Source organism: Aphelocoma coerulescens, chromosome 1 (genome assembly GCF_041296385.1).
Source record: "Aphelocoma coerulescens isolate FSJ_1873_10779 chromosome 1, UR_Acoe_1.0, whole genome shotgun sequence".
Taxonomy (NCBI): Eukaryota; Metazoa; Chordata; class Aves; order Passeriformes; family Corvidae; genus Aphelocoma; species Aphelocoma coerulescens.
In genome coordinates, this window is record NC_091013.1 from 20,461,309 (window position 1) to 20,481,164 (window position 19,856).

The window sequence follows — 19,856 nt, forward strand, 5'->3', positions numbered from 1 at the left end:
TTACCTTCTTTTCTGACAAGTCATGATCCAGTTCATCTTCAGAATCATCCTCACTCTGCTGCTGTTGCTGCTGCTCCTGCATGTCCTTCATTTTAATCAGCAGCTCTGCCTTTGGTGCAGATGTGCTGTAGTAAGTAGAATTGGTTGTCAGGGAGATGGCAGATGGTGCACTCTGCTCCTCTTTCCTGGGAAAAAGTCAAAACTTTCATTAACTGCCTTGTCAGACTAATTAATGAAAAGAAAGGGAATCTTTTAGAGCCATCATTTTGCAAGCAAGAAGGGGTTTCAAGAGAAAACCATTACCTATGTAAATAGGATAAATAAACTCTGTATGTGAAGAAAATTTGTATGAATTCAGTACACGCTCAGCAAAACCTAAAACTGAAATCATGCAGGAAACCTTTCACCATTACAAGAAGTGAAATGGATCAAAGATATCTCATCTGGAAATAAAATGGAAAGTTACATTTTACAAAGTAGTGCAAAAAATCTGTGTCATAGACAGCATCCTTTTGGACTGGGATAGTACAATGTAAGTATTTAACTTTTTGATTTGGGAATCATAAACTTCTTGAGAAGGATACAACTTATCAGATAATTTGCATCAAGAAAACAAAAAACCACAGAACATCAATGTGGATGGAATTCAATTATTTTCTTTCTTTGATCTCATTCACTTCTAGGAAATGCCTCATGACCATTTCAAGTTGTCTTTGTAAATTTTCATCACATAAAAAAGGTGAGAATATTGTTCCTTCTCCATCCAGTTACTAGACTAGATGATCTTGGTAAGATATGTAATCACTATAAAATGGCAAAAGTTAATTATTCCTTAAGTTGTCAAAAACTAGCTTTCAACCATGTCTTGGAAAATTTTCATATTGTACAACACTTTTCTGTTTCTGTCATTAATGGTATCATTAGTAGTATATGCTTGACTACTTTTTATCGTAAAAGTCTTAGAAAAGACCCTCAACAGAAGGAAGACTGACATCCTGCCACCATGGACTACTGACACACTCTGGATAAAAGGACATACTGGCTTACAGGAAGTAATACTCACTTCTCTTCTGAAATTTTTGGAGAGGGAACTTTTGGCAGAAGCTTCCTGCGCTGCTGAGCTTCTTCTAGGAGATGGTCATCTTTAGGGAATATACCAACCATCAGATCCATTGTTGTTTTTATTTTCACATTAGGATCTAGTATGTCTGCTAGAGATTTATCTCTTCCCACAATCTCTCTGGCGAGTTCTTCTGACTTCCAGTCTTCAAAGGTCTTTTCTTTGGCCTTTACGTAGCTGGATGCTTGCGTGGCAGCACTGCTGTCCTTCAAGTTGCTCCCAGGTTCTTCAGCTGGTTGAGGCTCAACTGGTTTGGTTCTGGCTTCTGGCTCTGGCTCTACACCTTGCCTGGTGTAAGCACAGAATCGTGAATAGGACTGCTCTGAAGTGCTGAGTGTTTTAATCTGGTCCTTTTCCAAACCACTGGGTAAAGCCGGAGGCTCCATAGTACTGACAAGGCTCTGCCGACTCTCCTTCTCCGCGCTGCTCTCAGAATGAACTATCTTGATGGGAACCATTTTCACTGTAGTATTGTTGTCTATAACCCTTTCAATTCTGGAAAATAAACAAAATTCATCCTTAGAAATGGAAGAACCTTAAATCTCAATTCATATCCTCAAATCAGAAGGGAAGCCTAAATACACAAAAATATAGGTAAGAGAGTGAGGTAATGGAATATTCCTAGCATTGTATCTCAAACCCTAAATCTACATGTTTTCTTTTCTGCCTACAAATTTAAAATAGTAATATTAGTTCATTTGTATGGTATCCTAACATCAGCCTTATAGAATTCTCATGATACAGGGCTTCTGTTTGTTTCCATGAACCTGAGGCTCCAATCTCAGCAGCCAGGCCCCAGATTTCAGACAGTGCTGCTGAACCGCCTGTTTCCCCTTTGTTGCCACAGCTATACAGGAAAATGCGCCCTCAGCTCAACCTCACTGCCTCACACAGATCCAACAGTGGCTTCGGCTTTTGGCCTGACAGGCAGCTGAGCTGCCTGGGGAGTCTGTCATACCCTCACATCAATTCTCAGCTCTTCCAAGAGAAGAGACAACAGACCAGATGGGAGCATCCCACAGGCTATGTTATTGCTGAGCTACAAGAATAACAAAAAATCACACATTGAAAACCTGGAAATCATTCAAAACTTAATTAATTACATGGTTAAAAAAAAAAATCTTCTTTTATAAAATTTCACATATGACATAGAAGCTTAATAAATAGATCCTACCAGAGTGTCCTAGTTTTCCACTTAAAGAAGAGAAACCAGTCATTGAAGAGGACAGTATACAATTCTGGATATTCTTTTTAAGAGAAGTTTGTAGCAGAAGTTCTGTACTGCGTAGCACAAATGGCCACGTTAGCCATTCAGTAAAGAAAGCTATTTAAAGAGGAGGCTAACTTAGATTTTTAAATTGGACAATAACATGTTAAATAACATTACAGAAACATCTGTACTGTATGTAAACCATATAAGAAACTGAAGTCTAGTTTAGTCTGAGTTTGCAAAAAGTTTAAAATTATTGTCATAATGTGGGTTTGGAAGCTCTACAGCAAGGAAAGGAACATTGCCTACTAGCTAAAATATCTGGTTTCATCTGGCTGGGTAGCTTGCTGCCTCTTTCAGATAAGTGACCAAGACATACTACAGCTCTTTTCCTCTAAGTGTGGGTGTGTCACTTCCCCTAAAATAAACTTATACTTTTCTCCTGTTGGTAGCAGCAGAATTTGTTTGACATTTTTCAGAAGTTGTATCTTGTATTTTAAAGGTATATTTGCCCCTGAATGAACGTGCAGCCCCCCAGTAGGTATTTACTTTCCACAAGTGCTTTGTGGACATGCTTTGACATACTGGTCCAACTCTTGGGGCAGGTTTTTCAGCCCATGCTGAACCACCCCCTCCCATTTGGCCAGGCTGTTTTCATTTAAGGGGACTGTCATTTTAAAGAGCTCACTCCTGCGTCCACTGCTTAGACCCAGGTCCCCACCTGCAGACATGGACTCTCCTGAACTGCAGCAGAGCTGGGCAGTGCCCAGCCACCAGCCCCAACCCTTTATTTTGCTTATTTTAATTAAAGCCCACACATTTTAAACTCCATCAGAATGTGAAGAGGAACATATTTTGGAATTTGGGGGAAGTAAGCTGAATGTCTAAATGGGAGGTTGGGAGCAACTGGAAAAGTGAGCTGACTGCAATTCTTCACCTTAAACGTCCGGCATCTGTTTTGAGACTTTGAGTACATTCCTCTCAGCCTAGTCAAAGATTTTCCAGAAACTTAAGGCATCATCAAATCAATTGATTTCAGTAAAAGCAAAGACAGTTCAACACCAGGTGCTTAAAAAATTTTCTTTCTGCAATCACCACCCTCCTGATTTCTGAAGGTGTTCCCTTTCTGGAAAGGCAAAATGAAATTTTGATTTGCAGCTACTCTGTTCATGGACATTCCAAAGCTTCAACCCTACCACAAATAGTGCCTCCTTGACTTGACTTTAGATTTAGTGGAAATCTATTGATGCACTCTTTTCAGCTTTGTTGATGCTAAACAGCTGTCTTTGGCAATAGCTGGTTTGTGCACACCATCAGTATTTGCCCCACACACACTGTTCTACCTAAATCACTGTGGAAATCCTGCACACTCACTCACCTTGGCCTGCTGATGAACAGGACACCTTTCTTAAAAGGGTACAAAAGCTACATGCTGACATCATCAAACATAAGCTGCCTCCAGCATGCAAAGTGGTATGTCCAAAAGCTCATATGCAAGGAGACAATAGAAATAATAAGCTAAATCTGATTAATTATCTACTAAGATAAATCTACTTAACACATTTTATTTATATGAAATAAATACCATATAAAGAGCTCAGAGGTATGGCCACCACACTTGTCCTTTTTGGCTGAACCTGTTTTAGTGAGTAATTTAATTATTAACTGGGGACAATATATTGTGTGCAAACAAGAGCTGTCTGGGCCTAAGAATTTCAAATGTTAGCAAAAGATTTGCAGGGTAAGTATTTTATCATTCAGATATGGGCATATAATTAGGCACACCTCAGTGCTCATTTCAACATTAAAGCTTAGCAAAAAGGAAGGACAAATACAATTGGCTTTCTATGCATCTTCATATCTCTTCAAAAAGTAATACATTAAGGAATTCAAAGCAAAACATTAAGGAAGTAATTATCATCATCTACCTTAGCACATGGATTCTAGGGCTCATATGACATATTGCACTTTTCATTGTAAATTATATTATTACTTCGTGTTAAAAACACTGCAGAATGAAACCTCATTTTTTCCTCCAGTCATAAGAGGAAAAACATCAAGGCCTATTTAGGAAAAAAAGTGATTCATGTTTTCATGTCATAAGGCACAATGGAAAACAGCCCGAGTTTGTTCAACCATTTACATTAGAGTAGAGAAAAGCCATGCCAACTCTTTTGCTCAGAGAAGCAACCTCTGTATGAATTCAGCTTAAAGGTTTTATTTTCATTCTTTAACCATGAATTATAGTGCTGAAAGATTTATGAAAACCAAGATTCCTGAGCTTCCTGAAAGATTTTGTCATCCTGTGGGAGAATAACCTTTTATGATGTTAGCAGCATATGACAGACACAGCAATCAATTAATTTCCGTCGGTTGTCTAATTCTGACTTCATCTACCCTGGGAAAGGACTGAATCTCCTACTGAGTGCTCAGTCCTTGTCAACATAAAGTGTTGAGGACCTCTCCACAGACAACCTGAAGTGCCACATTTCACTATAAAAGCAATATAAAACCAGTCATGATTTGGCAGTGTATATTACTCTGTGTGTTTTCAAAACTGATGTTCTCCCAAAGGATCCAGATTCCCTTCCCACACCTGCTTTGTCCCTTCACTGATTCATATTTATATACAGACTCAGGCAGGAGAAATGATGACAGGGACTTTTCTGACTTTGCCTAGACTTACAGTGAACCCTTCCCTTTCATTTTCTACTAACTACCAGCTGTAACACCTGAGCAGCACAAGTGAACTGTTGGATGTGATCTCCAAGTCAACTAAAAGAAACCACAGACCAGCTGAAGGACAGTAATGGTACCAAAAGGAATTTCACACAAGTCTCTAAGATATGCTGCAATGGCTCAATGCTTAATGAACTTGAATGATGTGTAAAGTAAATGAACAGACAACCATTAGTAAGGTCTAACTGGGCAAGAAATGTTAATATAATAGTAAGGGAGTTACATCTAGTACCTGGCTGGGTTCTCATCCTGTAGGGACACAGGAGGTTTATCAGTGAGTTTCTGTGGTGCAAACTGGGGGGAAGGGGACCTTGATGACTCCATGCCAGGTTTTTGAAGATACCGATACTTGGAAGACTCAGACTTTAGATGTGTTTTTTCTTCTAAGTGCTGACAAACATTCTCCGTGGATGACACTTGCTGGAGCTGCTGTGGATTAGCACTTTTCAGTTTCCCATTGAAAGCTGCTTCGGCGGAGCTGGGGGATGAGGACAGAAAGGGCCGGCTGGCTGCTACCAGCAGAGATTCAGCAGAAGTGCCGAGTGATGGTGCAGAAATATCTGGTCGCCTGTATTTATCTCTTTTAGGTGGTGGTGGCCTCTGAGGAGCAGGTCCACGCTTCTTGTTCAGCAGCACTGGCTCTATCCTATGGTTTTCCTCTCCTTTGCCCCAGGACTGACAGGAGTGGTTCTCATTCAAGGCCTGTGGCTCAGAGTAGGGCAGGTGAGGCAGGCTACAATCCTTGTTCTTCTCAGTCACGTTTTCCTGAGAGTATCGGTAGTCACTAGGCAATGTCCCAGACCTGCCGCGACTCTCGTGAGGCAGAACTGCAGGCTCTTGCACATGCAAAGGTCTGACAGAAGACTTCCACTTGTGGCCTAAATTCTGGTCCAGCTGATCGCTCCTGTCCCGTGGGTTTTCCCTCAGGGCCCCTGTGTCAGCTTGCCTAGAGAAAAGAACATGCTGTTAGTATGCTGCTGATTTATTTCCTTCAGTGCAAGGCCAACGCACCAATCTAGGGAGCTTGAACACCAAGATCACATCCAACATTTAACACCAACTCCTCCAACCTATGGTAATTGTACAGCACAAAAACATCCTCTCATGTATGGGCACACATGGTGTACCTAATCTAACGCGATGAGTCAAAACATAATGTCAGGCTAAATTAGGGTATGGAGCACCGGACGTGACGCAACGCAACCTCTGGGTAACCTGAGACACTGCAGTGTGCACAGCTTAGTTAAATGCACAGCCAACTGTCCAAATGTTGGTAGAAAACAAGACTGTCTCCAGAAGAGGAATTCTAGAACTAAAATTTAATTCTCTTCTAGCTCCAGTCAGTAACAAAGTGTGCGAAACAAGTTTCTTATCTAGGTGCAGTATTAATACTTCTGTAACACTTTTAAATGTGGACTGAATAATAGGAACTTTAATTATGAATCTGGAGGTTGAATTTTTGTATATCTGCAGAAATATGAAATGAGTGCAAACAAAGTGCTGAAGCTGAAACACTGGGAAAGAGAAAATTGAATTAAGGCAGAAAAGGAAATTTAGAAAGGATCGTATTTTCCAGTCAGACTTATTTTAAAGTTAAACTTCTTTTGCCCTGTCAGCACAAATGACAAACAATGGCCAGAAGGACCTGATCTTAGACAGAAATATTTTTGGGTTTATTCCATTTTTACACTGTTTCTCTAGTCAGGAAGCAGTCTTTCACAGCTCCATGCTTGTCCTTTGCCAAAAGACACATAGTACATTTGTGCTCACCACATAAAGACAAATTGGGGAAGAAGCAGAAGGCAGGAGAAAAGTACCTCTGAAGCCCCGAGCGGAGACAGGTTTGCTCTCTGCTGAAAGGAGGCTGAAGAGACACTATGAGCTTAGAAAAGAATCTGCAACAAAGAAGTCAAGGGCTTCAGAGAGCTACTCTGTATTTTTAAATAGTAATCTTGTAGTCATGCACTGCTCAATCTGTCTTTTGTGGTGACTGCGAAAGAGGCATCTTCCCCAGCCTATTTGTAAAATAAGGTTTACTTGAATTTTTCAATGTAAACATGTTAATAAACATCACTCTGCCAGTTTTGAGAATGTCTACAGGCAGTTAACACCAGTGTGTAGGAAAAAAAATTTGAGATAAAAGCACATAAAATAACTAATAGCTTAAAGTCTATTATAAATTCAAAAAGAAAAAAAATTGGAGTAATTACACACCGCATTATTATTTTAATTAAATTTAAATAAATATTTTAAATGAAGTATTGTGGAAAGACAACTGATTAGATGCGGATCCCTGAGAAGTCACATACACAATCTTTCTCTCGTGAAGTGTTAAACCTCAAAATTCAACTTTAACTGGTAAATATTCAATTTAACATGAATGAGGAGATTAGTACTGTTGATACTCAGGTCTCTTCATATTGCTCTTATCTAAGAGCAAAAAAAATTTCAAGTTGTCTGACTAATTCAGAGTCAATTCTGATTTACAAAACTGTATTTATTGACTCCTCTTTTAACAGTAGATGAAAGACAGTTTTGCGAAGTAAAAAATTATACAAAAGGCCAGAAAGACCAACACTACTCAGATTTGGTTACATGGCATCTTGGCTTCTCAAGAGGCAGCTCATTTTCCCTGGTGAGTTCAATGTAAGCAGAACCAGGCCGGTAAACAGATCTTCTCATTTTAATGGAAATTTTTACCAAATGAAGACTAAGACCTTACATATGAAATACTGTGTTTAAACCAGCATTTTTCCTTGTCTAGATAACCCATGAAGAGCACCGTTTTCTGCTAGTAAACCCATGCAAAAATACTTCTGGCCTCTCAATTCACCTTCACATCCATAAACCATAATATAACCAGTTCAACAGATGCTCTCAGATGCACAGAAAAACCAACAGTATGACATAAAATGTTGCAAAGACATCAATGACATGCATTATGTCAGCCAGTTTGCAAAGTATGCCATGAACTTTGCATGCACATCGGGATTGGGAGTGCAGGTGGAAACAAACAGGACAGAGAACACCACCGATCTGACACAGGTGCATATCCAAAACATGTAACCAATATATTGGTACATATATATATATATATATGTATATATATATAACTGTCTCAGAAGCTATGAATGCTTTAGCAGTCCTGTCACCTTCCAAAACTGAGCAAAAGGACATGAAGAATTACAGCACAGAGAAATTTAGAGATGCCATATTTGCAAACATAGAGATAAAATTCAGAGATTACACACATGCCTTCATATAGCTTCCACAAAATTAACCAGAAATTTTTGTGTGCAGTGCCACACAAAATGGGTCTGAGGAAAGGTGGTGGCTGCATTCAACACTGAGGTTAAACTGCATTCAGTGTGAGTGGATCTTCATGCAAAACATGCTTATCACATGATTTTGGAGAGATGCAAGCTTACTGTTCAGAAAGTAGGAAAAGAAAATAAGCTTCAAGCCCCAGGAGAACACAGTGGCAAGAACCTGAAAAGGTGTTACATTATTATCAATACTGAGAGGTCCACTAAGCTGCTTTTTATCTGACAGCACATCATGTAATAATATGCCCAGAATACAGCTGGTTTGGAAATGAGGCCCATAGGATTATGCAAAGATAACATACCACTGAAAGGAACTCATCATTTATAACCAAACATCACAAAGTGAGAGACATAGAACAGTTTTAAATCATCTGAAAACATGACAATTGACTTAATTACTATTTTCATTCTAGATAACAAACCAGCCAACATCAAAAACATTAAACTCTTAGCTATTTTCAAACCCAAAGCTCCCCCACCCCCATAATACAATGCCACAATTACCCACGTTGCAAGAGCCTTTCTGAGATGACAGAACCAGGAAAGCTCACACCACATTCCCCACCCCTGGCACAGCACATGACAGCTTTCACTGTCAGACAACTTACACCAGTCACTTAACCCGACCTGGAAAGGAAGTGTAATTAAGAATCTTATACTGTTGCTACAAAGTGGTATTCAGTAAGGGTGAGTCTAGTACAGGAGTCTAACATGAGCCTTTTCTACTGCACTTGTTTTTGGTATTTTGCTATAGGAGCTTTCATATCTAAATGGCAGGAAGCAGAAAACCAATGTATGCTTCTAACTGAAAAGAAGGAACTGCTTCATTACACAAACCAGTCCTTCACATTTTTGAGAAGCTGTCATTTAGCAAAGGGCTCTGCATTCCCAGAGGGGGTCTGTGTAGAGAGACAAGAGGCTGAGCACTCATCAGTGAGGGTGGGAGGAGCTCTGCTCTGTGTCTTGCACTTTCCCAGTGGCCACAGCCACGCCAGCACCACCTACTGCCATGGGGATGGGAATGTGGATCTCCATACTGGCACTAAGTATTTTCTACCTAAATGGACAAGTACATCTCTCAGTTTCCTTCTGGCTCCATTAGCTCGAGGTAGACACACTCAAGACTGAAACATAAAGGCCATGTAAAGACTAAGCTGGGCAAAAAACTCCCAAGTCTCACTCCCAGCCTGGACACCTCCAGTACCCTGAGCAATAATGCAACAGGCTATTCTAACAAACCAAGGAGTGGTAACAGTAATGTGGCTCTTACATTAAAGTTAAGCCATATACACACATACACACATTAATAGGAGCTTGCCAGCAGAGTCAGTGAGCACTCACAAAAATGAATCATTATGTATAGACACCTATAAGAAGAACAACATTTTTGGTTGCCATAAGAAACAACTCCAAACCACATTCTTTGTTTGCCCCATACTCAAGATTTGACTAAATCTGGATAGAGGTAGAATGATCTGATTGAATGTTGTACCTCAATAAATGAAAGTGACTTCAATAAACTCAATGTGTTTGATTTTTATCTGATTTACAGTTTCTTGAGAACCCTTCAGGCCAACCCAAACAGTGCCACGAGACGCTCCAACTTCAAAATCCCAGACTAGATAAGCTTTACAAAAATGCATTAGCCAACATTTGAAAAATGTATCATTTGTTAAAGACCTGACCTCTGCGCAAAAGTTTCACCATAAAACATAAGCATGGTTATATAAGCAACAATATGTCCTCCACTAACTCACTGGCAAACAAGAGCAAATGGAGTGGCTGTTTCTGATTTAAATTCCTTCTCAAGAACTACAAGCTACACTGGAAAAAGGCCTTCATACCTGAGTATGACTCCTCCATAAAAGTTCTCACCCTACAATAACAAAAACACTCTCAAAATCAAATCCACAGTTTTGCAGTCCCTTCAAAGTGACGTTATGCAGGTACTCTGCCAAAAGAGACAGTTTCCTTCTAAGACACTTTGAGTTTCGTCTTCCTGCTCTTTTCAGTGTACTAGCAGTAGGAATTGTACAGTCTCACAGAAAACTGGATCAAGGACCTGACCTGGCTTGAAACAGATAATTATGTGGCTTAAAGCAATTGGGAAATAGTGTCTTTGCATATGACAAAATCCTGTTTATAGGCACAGCCCTTGCCAATACGTTAGTTTTTAAGCTATGAACTTTATGTGCTGAAACAAAGTTTTCATTGTGTATTTGTCTGGCATGTAGCACACTGGGATCCAAAAGAACTGCAATAGTCCACAAAAAAAGGGTAGTTTCTTCTATCCAGTATGGTTGTAGCGGGTTGGGTTTGCAACCGGGCCTGCAGCCACCTGTCCCAGCACCGGAAACAAGAGAGACAGTCTGCCTCAGGGTTTCTATTCTTAAGTGTGCGCATCACAGAGGCTGTCACAACTTTAAGTGGCTTAAAGAATTGTCCATATTCAAACTGGCCAGCTGATAGGTTCTGTCAGGTCCCAGAGGAAGCTGTAAGCACCCCTTGGCAAGGACATCACTTCTGGGACTATGCTTGCTAACCCATGACAATGGTTCTGCTTGAGACAACACAATGCTATGAAGTTAGAATGGGGTGCATAGGGTAAGACTGCTGGAAATTCAGGAAAAAATTTGAGGTCTAGTGACACATTTTAATCCATATTGACATGCATGAACTAATGCATGAGATTACAGCTCACCCTACAGCAGTCTCTACAAGCAAAGCATGCATTGGTTTCACTGTCTAGGGGATCAATTTAGATATCCAACCACAGGTGTATTCTATGATTTCAGAAACTTTAAAGGTTCAAAGGCATCAGTTCCCCTAAGAGATGGCAGCTGGAAGCCAAGTGGGATATGCTGGGCTATCTCAGGTCCCACTAGACACCTGTGTTTAGTCAACTGTTTAGCCAGCTTAGAATGAAAACGGAGTTCTCTGTGGACTACAGCTTGAGTTAGAACTTCACTGGCATGTAGATGTCTCCCTCCTATTAGTTATCTGAACCCTCATCTGAGTCCCATATGCTTTTTTTTTCAGAGGGTCCAGGACCACTTAAGCCCTTAGATTGGTTTTACTATTGCACTACTCAGCAGACCCTGACAACACAACACCACAGTTTGGACATCCAATACCAGGGCAATTATTTTACCATTGTTCATTTTTCGGATGAGCTCTCTATCTGCTATCACTACTGAGTCAGTACAGCACATACTATCCATCAGATAGTGACACATGAAGCATATTCCAAAGATGCTAAATGAGAGCTTGGGCTATGAAACGACTTGGAAATCTTTAAAGACAAATGCATAGAATAAAGAACCATGATGGCTATAACCTAACCACTGTGCCATGAAGACGCACAGCATATAAGCCACTACAAAGATGTAGAGATGTCCACTGCCTTGTCTGAAGAGACAGATGATAGCAACTCGCATCCAAGAAGCACTACTGAAGCAAATGGTCCTAAAACCAAAGCATGTATTAAGATGAAAAGAATAATGAATACTGAATGATGAGAGAATGTTTTCTCTCTCTCAAAAAAAAAAAAATAAAAGGCCCGTCAGAAGACAGCTGAAGGTACAAAACTAGCAAGATATTTCACAAGTATATCCCACAGCACATCAGTGGTACACACTACAACCCGTTTATCATGGTGTGAGTCTTGGTTTTTCAATTCTGTCTCTGAATGCCTGTTAACATTATCTGTGCCTCAGTGGCAGCTATCTGTTCAGTCAGTCACACTAGATGCAGCTTAGTTGTTGCACCTAATGTGATAAAGCAAAATGTCACTCTAGCTTTACAACCCTTGCATTATCACCTGGCTTTATCACAGAATGAAATACTATAACAGACACTGCTTGCCAGTTCATCGACCCCACCAGAATTTCTCTCCTGTCCTGCCTGCATGGCAACATACACACTGCAATTTGTTTTCATCTCTCATTCTGTGTCTCTAAAAATGTTACCTCTTTCCCCATGAAAATAATAAATAAATAACAAACAACATATCCACTCTAATTCTGCAGTAAATAAACAAAGTTATGTTGATGGATGAATGTAGGCCAGTCATGGGTAATAGCAAAAGGCACTGGCCCACAACAACAACAAAAAAATCTGATTAAAATTATATTTCTTATAGCAGAACAAGGGCCTTTATGCAGAAGGGAAGAATCTTGTGGGAAAGGGCAGAGGGAGGGATGCTTTCCTTTCCTTAGTTCAGAAAACAAAAGCCCCTTCTCCATTCTGTTGCACATCAAAAATAAATTATAAAAGATAATTTTTATGGCTGTATTCTTACTGCTTTATCTATTGCATGCCTCTCCTAGCACACAGGGGATTACCTACATGGAATTAAAATGACTTCTACTCAAGTCAACCAGTTAATATGTTCAGTACTTACACACTGAATTCAATCATCAGAATATACCAACAGTATAACGAGAACCATCATATTACACAAATGGCAACCATTGCAGAGACAAAAGACAGTATTTTTCCAATACTGCTAATGAGGAAATCATAGTCACATTTAAAAAAAAGCTCAAAGAAGAATGATTGTTTTGTCAATTAACTAAAAAAACCTCTGCATTCCAGTTGCCACTCCTTTGATATTTTTTTAATTTAGACTTTTTTGTCCTGATAATGCTATTTGTCCTGATATTGCTATTTGAAAATATTTGTTGCTATTTTCTTCTTGCTATTACTACTGAAAACAGCTGCTTGCAGCTGAACAAGAATTAGGTAACAAAACACAAGCTATAAAATGAAACACTTTGTGAATAACAACTAGGTCAGGTGGGATTCTCAGGCATTCCTCACCAAAATGAACACATAGCTAGCTCATCTCTAAAGGAAAAAAAAAATCCTAAAACAGTTATTTAAATTAATTAGCATGCACATGCACACATTTCAATAGCCATCTTTTCACTCAGAGCCACACTCACCGCTTGCTTCTAGTAGTCACATCCAATTCTCTTACACTCCCAGCTAATAGCTCCTGCTGCTGTGGAAAAGGTCTTCGTGCAAGCCTGTACTCACAGTAACAGGCTTGCCAGGAAAATAACAAGATGAAAAGCTCTCGCACCACCCCTAGCCGAGAGGAACCCCGAGCCTGGCACCCTGAGCCACAACAACGGCACTGCAGCCTTCAGTCCAGAAAACAAGTATTTTCGAAAGGCACTGCCTTCTAATTCCAGTGTACATGATGCCAACTGTGAAAACAAAAGCTGCTAAAAACAGCGCGTGTGTGCGAGCATATGCACACAGAGCATCTTAGCTGGAATTAACTCACATTTTTCCCCCTATTCTCCCAACCCATCAGTGAACAGAGCAGTCGATTACAGTAAGCAAAATAAAATTCTGTACCAAGCATTGCATCACTGCTAATTTGTTACTGTAGCTTCTGCTGATAGGGGCAGAAGATGCAGCTTGTGCTCAAAGACCTGAAGAACAAAAGAAATACTGTATGAATTAATACTGCAAATTTCTGTTCAGAACTGACAAAAAATGGCAAATGAAGCACACACCTCTAGCCATTTCTTTCATGCTTTAACACTAAAGACAAGACAATCTTACCAGGATTTACAGCTTTTTACCCATATTCACTGGATATGTGAGCTTTGCATCCTTGCAAATGTGCCAGCCAGTTGGAAAGCCTTGCAGAACTGAATCTGTCTCAACCTCTGCATCTCATTTACTGTAACACAGAGGATTTTCAAAGCCATGCCTCACAACAGCTGGCTTGTTTTTGCCTGCTTCCTATGATTGACAAGTTCATACAAGCTCTGTCAACTTTAACCTTGATAAGTGAAGGCTCAGTCTGTATTGTATGTTACATCACCAGAAACTTCTGACCTCAGGGAAAAGATCTCAGAGACTTCAAAGCTTTTCCCTTCCCCCACCCCCATCCCTTGGATTTGGTTATTAAAAAAAAAAAAACAAAACCAAAACAAAACTTAAAAGTCCTTCAATTTTTAAAGGATTTTTCATTTGTGAAAATCATGATCTGCATTTCCACAACTACAGCTCTACAAGTTTTAACTATTTACAATTATTTTAAAAGATCAGTGTGTTATTAGGTTCCTTTCTGAACAACGTTCATAATACCAAGTCTTTCATTTTAGAGGAGAGTCTTCTTCGTAAACAGCCCTCCAGCCTGAATTTTTTTGCATGTGTTGTGTGCACAGGCGCCCTCTCTTGCAGGAGACTCTGCAGGGAAAGAGCTAAATGCTTTCATGCTGCATGAGCACATTGCCACCCCCACGCTCCATCTTTAGAAGCCATCGTGGCTTTCATAAGAGCGAAGCTCAAGCTCCTTTCAATTTTTCTACAAGAACACATTAAAGACTTAATAGAGGAAGTGTGGATGAGGCTTTAATATGTATGAAAGATAATTTCGAAGATGACCACTTTTAAGAGGAAAATGGTATTTAAACTGCACACAAAATCACACAGAGCAGTTAGACATCCAGTTAATAACCTCCCCTAAAATTTTTCTGCTTCCCAAAGCTGCCTATTTGATTTCAATAGAGAGTGAGAATGACTTCAAGAAAAAACACCAGTTTACATAATACAATACAACTGGTTAGCAGCAAGTCTGGTTGGCCCCTCCAGAGAAATGGAAGCTGTGGCTGTCTCGTTACTTTTTAGCACAAAACTTCACTCACGTTTACTGATATAAACAATCTCCTGCGTGACAGCAAACCATAACCATGTTGCCTAGGGCTTATAGCAGAAAGTGAACATTTCACAGGCTAGCTTTTCGTATCAGAACACCATAAAGCCACTCCATATGTCAGAAATATATGAACCGCTGCACTGTGGAGACGTATCAGTCACCTATTTCCAATTATGCTTTTCATCAAGTAACTTAAGGGAAAATAAAATCTACAATGCATCAGCACATGATGCTTTTGTAACTAAAATCATTGGAGACTATATCTTACATTAGCTCTAAATATCCCTACTCAACTGCTGTTATCATCAACATGGCTATAAGAAGATAGTTGGATTTCAAGCAATACAACAAAAATGCACGTCTTTAGATGGTTTTCATTCTAATCCTCTTTCCAGGGAAACCAGTCAAATCAAACCAGAATACAAAAATGAACTAATGAGTACAAATTTATCTCTGTTTCTCTCTCCACAAACATTTTTGTGTGCTGTTCTTTCGCACACTCCCAATTTGAGTACTTGCAGAATCGTGTTTAGGACTTCTTCCAGCTACTCATGCTTGGAAACAGTCACCTTTAGAGGCAGGGGAGGAAACTTTCCATAAGAAGAAATTACCCTCCAACATTTCCTTTTATCAGCCCATGATGGCCTTGCATACCCCTAGCTGTCACTGCATGCACAGTGAGAAGAACAGACGTGTCAGGAGCAATTAAAGCAAAAACAACTTTAGTTGGTAGTAATAAGCTACAAGTAGAAAAAAAGGGGATGCATGAGATGGGATATCCACCCTCAAGTTTAGAAACAGGGATTCAAAGTTCACCTAATAAAGGTAGAGGGAGAGTCCACATTTTCAAGGGTGTGGAGAATGCAGAAATTGGACGGGGGAGGAACAGGCGTGTATTACTGTAGTGTACTGTAAACCAAGTACTGGTTTTGGAGGCAGTCCAGGACCTATTTAATGAGATCCAGCAGCTGCTGGTGAGCCCGACTGGAGCATCACAGCAATCTGCAGGACACACACCTGACAGCCACCAGCTGAGTGCTGCCAGGAGAGTGAGGAATGGGGAGGCAGTGGCAGAAGCCTGCAAGTTTTACCACTTTCATTTAGCCACAACCAACCCCAAATCCCAAAATAATGCAGTTGTGGTACTTACAAAGATGCCCACACATCCCTCAGCTCAACCAACCTGAAAGTTTTAAAATGGACAGGAAGAGGAAGAAAAAGACTACAAGTGGGACAATTTATGATGCAGCTTCTGCCTTGATCCTGAGGTATGAGAAGAATCTGGTTCAAAACTTTGCTATTTGAAGAACTGTCCTGTGCCAGTGGCCATATGCATTTAGATAAATCTTTTTTGAAAGATTAGGAATCCACACAGTGGTATTTAATTTTGAAAAGGGCACTTAGATACATGAGATGAGTACTTTTAAAAAAAACAAGCCAGATAGTATAATGCTAAGAGATAACATGCAACTGAAGATACAATATATGAAATTCAGAGAAAATGTGTAACACCTACTGAAACACCCAACCACCGTTCTTTCCTTCCCTCTCTCTGTCCCCTCCAAAGGTTGAATTAAATAACAATTAAAAGGAACATCCACCAGAGAACTTAAGTCCTACCCAAATGAGGAAAAAACAGAACTAATCTAGCAAAGCAGATGTATAAACAAAATATGGTAAAAAAAAGGAGTTTTAAAAGTAAAGCTGAGGTACAAATTCTTAAGGGTATGAGGACAAAAAAAAAAAAAAAAGGAAAAAAAGGCACTTATTCTAACACAGATATCTGCCAAACAGATTATAGGGATGAAAGTACAATAGTAAGAACACAAAGAAAATAAGGCTGCAGCAAAATATTGGCACCATCTCCCCTTCACAACTCCAGCAAATAACAGCCTTTGCAGGAACTATTCTCAGATGCTGCACACCATTAAAAGTGGGTAGTCATAAGCTACCTCGGCCATATGACAATCACCTGAAACTTCCACAGGAAATTGCTGAACTGGGATCTGTGATGCACAGCTACCCATTCCTCTGATACTTGGACAGCTGCTTGAGCACAGTGACACACCCAGTGCTGGGGAGGGAAAGTGAGGGTGCTGAAGAGAGAAAATGAGAGAAATAGAGCAAGAATAAAAACAAATACTCATTACAAATCTGGAGAACTTCAGAATCATAAACTTAATATCTGAATTAAGCCCAGAAGAAGAAATTTTATGAAAAGATTTAGCAGCTGCACTAATGAGTAAAAATGACAAAGAATAATTTGGACATGTGTAGAAAAGATGCATTACTAATCTTAGAGTCACTACACATAGGGACAAGAGTGATCTGGATGACAGACTTTGGATTTTTAGATGATTTAGAAAATTAAATTTTATCTCACCTGAGGCTCTTAAAAATTTGACTCCCATAAGACAGAGTCCTCACTTGTCTCATCACATCATTCACATCAGAACTCATTAGATATAGATGATTTACAAAATGGGTGAAAAAGCAGGTGACAATAGTTGCTGCTATGAGGAAATGATTCTGAATAATAAAGACCCCAAACTAAGATTTCCTATCATTGAATGAATGGGTCATAAAATAACAGATGAAACTCGGATTTAATAAATGCAAAGTAACCCACAGAAGAGATTTTCCTGTACTTCACCAACATATACAATGATGTACAACAGAAATTACTGCTATGCAAGATGGAAAAGCTGAATTTCACAGACTATTCTATGAACATACAATCTTTGTACTTCAATCTTTGTACTTCAATCTTTGTACTTCAAAGCAGTAAAAAACTAAAAAAAAAACCCCAAAATAAAGCAAAGCTCAAAGACAGACGGACCACCAGAGGCTTGACAAGACACCCAGCTGCATGGCTCCTGGTCTGCTCTGGTTTTCTGTTCCCCAAGCATCTGCTACTGGCTCACCCAGAGGAAAAAATCCTGCCTAAGTAGACCTTTAGTCTGGTTTTAAGCATCAACATCCATCAGCTGCCATCACGTAACCAGTGATTCAAGGTTCCACTGTCTCAAAGTGTGATATTTATATATCTGTTATTAGTCAGTCACATACACTAGTACACTGGAAGGACATAATGGTACCTGGCAATGAAACTTGTACTAATTACAAGCATTCACAGAAACCTAAGGAAGATGAAAGGTTACAGGGGATTTCTCATACATGAATAGATGCTGTTAGACTCTCTTCTATATGCACAGGAAGAGCCACAGTATGTTTTTCCCATTTTCAGACAAAATACAAACTTTGTAACAGTCCAGACTGTACTGTGTCATTGCTATATGACACACACAATGACATGACTGGCAAAAGAACTGGTCTGAGAAATGCCTAATAATCTGTATCTCATGATAAAGAAATGCTAAGGACATGGACCTGCTGGAGCAAGTCCAGAGGAGTGCCAGGGAGATGATCAGAGGGATGGAACACCTCTGCTGTGAAGACAGGATGAGAGAGTTGGGATTGTTCAGCCTGGAGAAGAGAAAGCTCTGTGGAGCTTGTTAACACATGCACAAAATGTTTGCCAAAGTAATTTTTCCACTGATTTCTAAGGAAGCAGTCGCACGAGATCATACTATTTCTTCCTCACAAGGAATAGGGTGAAAACATTTTGCTTACATAGCTCTGGTAATGTCTTGGTGAGTCCTGCAATGACTGAGACATACTTGTCCTGCAATGTTCAGCCAGGAAAAGCAACTCACAGTTTGACTGTTTAACTGCAACAATAAATGAGTAACCTCAGGAAGGTCAACAAGGCCAAGTGCCAGGTTCTGCATCTGGGTCAGGGCAATCCCAAACAGAAGTTCAGGCTGAGAATGGACCAAGACCAGCCTTGAGAAGAAAGACTTGGGGGTGTGTGTGGACAAAAAGCTCAATAGTGACTTGGCAGTGTGCACTCCCAGTTCAGAGAGCAAAAAGGCTACCATTGAAAGCAGTGTGGCCAGCAGGTGGAGGGAGGGGATTCTCCCCCTCTACACTAGTTTTGTGAAACCTCACCTTGATTACCACATGCAGCTCTAGGGTTCCCAAAAGAAGAAAAACGTGGCCCTGTTGGAATGTGTCCAGAGGAGGGCCACTACTATGATGAGAGGACTGGAACATCACATTTAGAAGAGGCTGAGAGAGTTGGGGCTGCTGAGCCTAGAGGAGAGAAGGCTCCAAGGAGACCTCACAGCACTTTCCAGTACCTGAAGGGGGCTACAAGAAAACTGGAAAGGGACTTTTCACAAAGGCATGTCATGATAGGACAAGGGGGAATGAACTTAAGCTGGAGGAAGGCAGGCTTAGATTAGATATTAGGAAGAAATTCTTTACTGTGAGGGTGGTGAGGCACTGGAATCGGTTATCCAGAGAAGCTGTGGACTTCCCACACCTGGAGGTGTCAATGACCAGGCTGGATGGGGCTCTGAGTAACCTGGTCTAGTGCAAAGTTCCCTGGCTATGGCAGGAGGGTTGGAACTAGATGATTTTTAAGGTCCCTTCCGAACTGAACCGTTCTAGGATTCTACAATTCTCAATAAAGAACAGAAGTTTAAAATAGCTATGGGACACAATGCCAGCAACAAAAGTTCTCACTAACTATTTAAGGAAATGGCCCTTTTGCTACACATAAAAACCTCCAAGCCTACAAGTCTTGTATTTCAGTAGCTCAGTTCCTAGTTAAGCTGATCCTAACACTGTATATTGGTACTATATTAATTTTTTTGACACTACACTAAGAGAAGCCCAAACAAAATATAGAATTTAAAATTTTTGGAGTCATGAAAA

The 19,856-nt window shown here is 40.0% G+C and overlaps 1 protein-coding gene across 5 annotated transcripts in view; it reads right to left on the reverse strand.

Moving 5' to 3' along the window:
- Positions 1-19,856, reverse strand: part of SHROOM2 (shroom family member 2) — a 119,247-nt gene that overhangs the window by 12,457 nt on the left and 86,934 nt on the right. For all 5 annotated transcript variants that reach the window (XM_069003831.1, XM_069003819.1, XM_069003822.1 and 2 more), the window contains 3 exons: positions 5,302-6,015; positions 1,064-1,615; positions 5-185 (listed from right to left, as the gene is read on the reverse strand). In XM_069003831.1, coding sequence (XP_068859932.1) covers positions 5-185; positions 1,064-1,615; positions 5,302-6,015 — 1,447 coding nt within the window. The remainder of the gene's footprint in view (positions 1-4; positions 186-1,063; positions 1,616-5,301; positions 6,016-19,856) is intronic.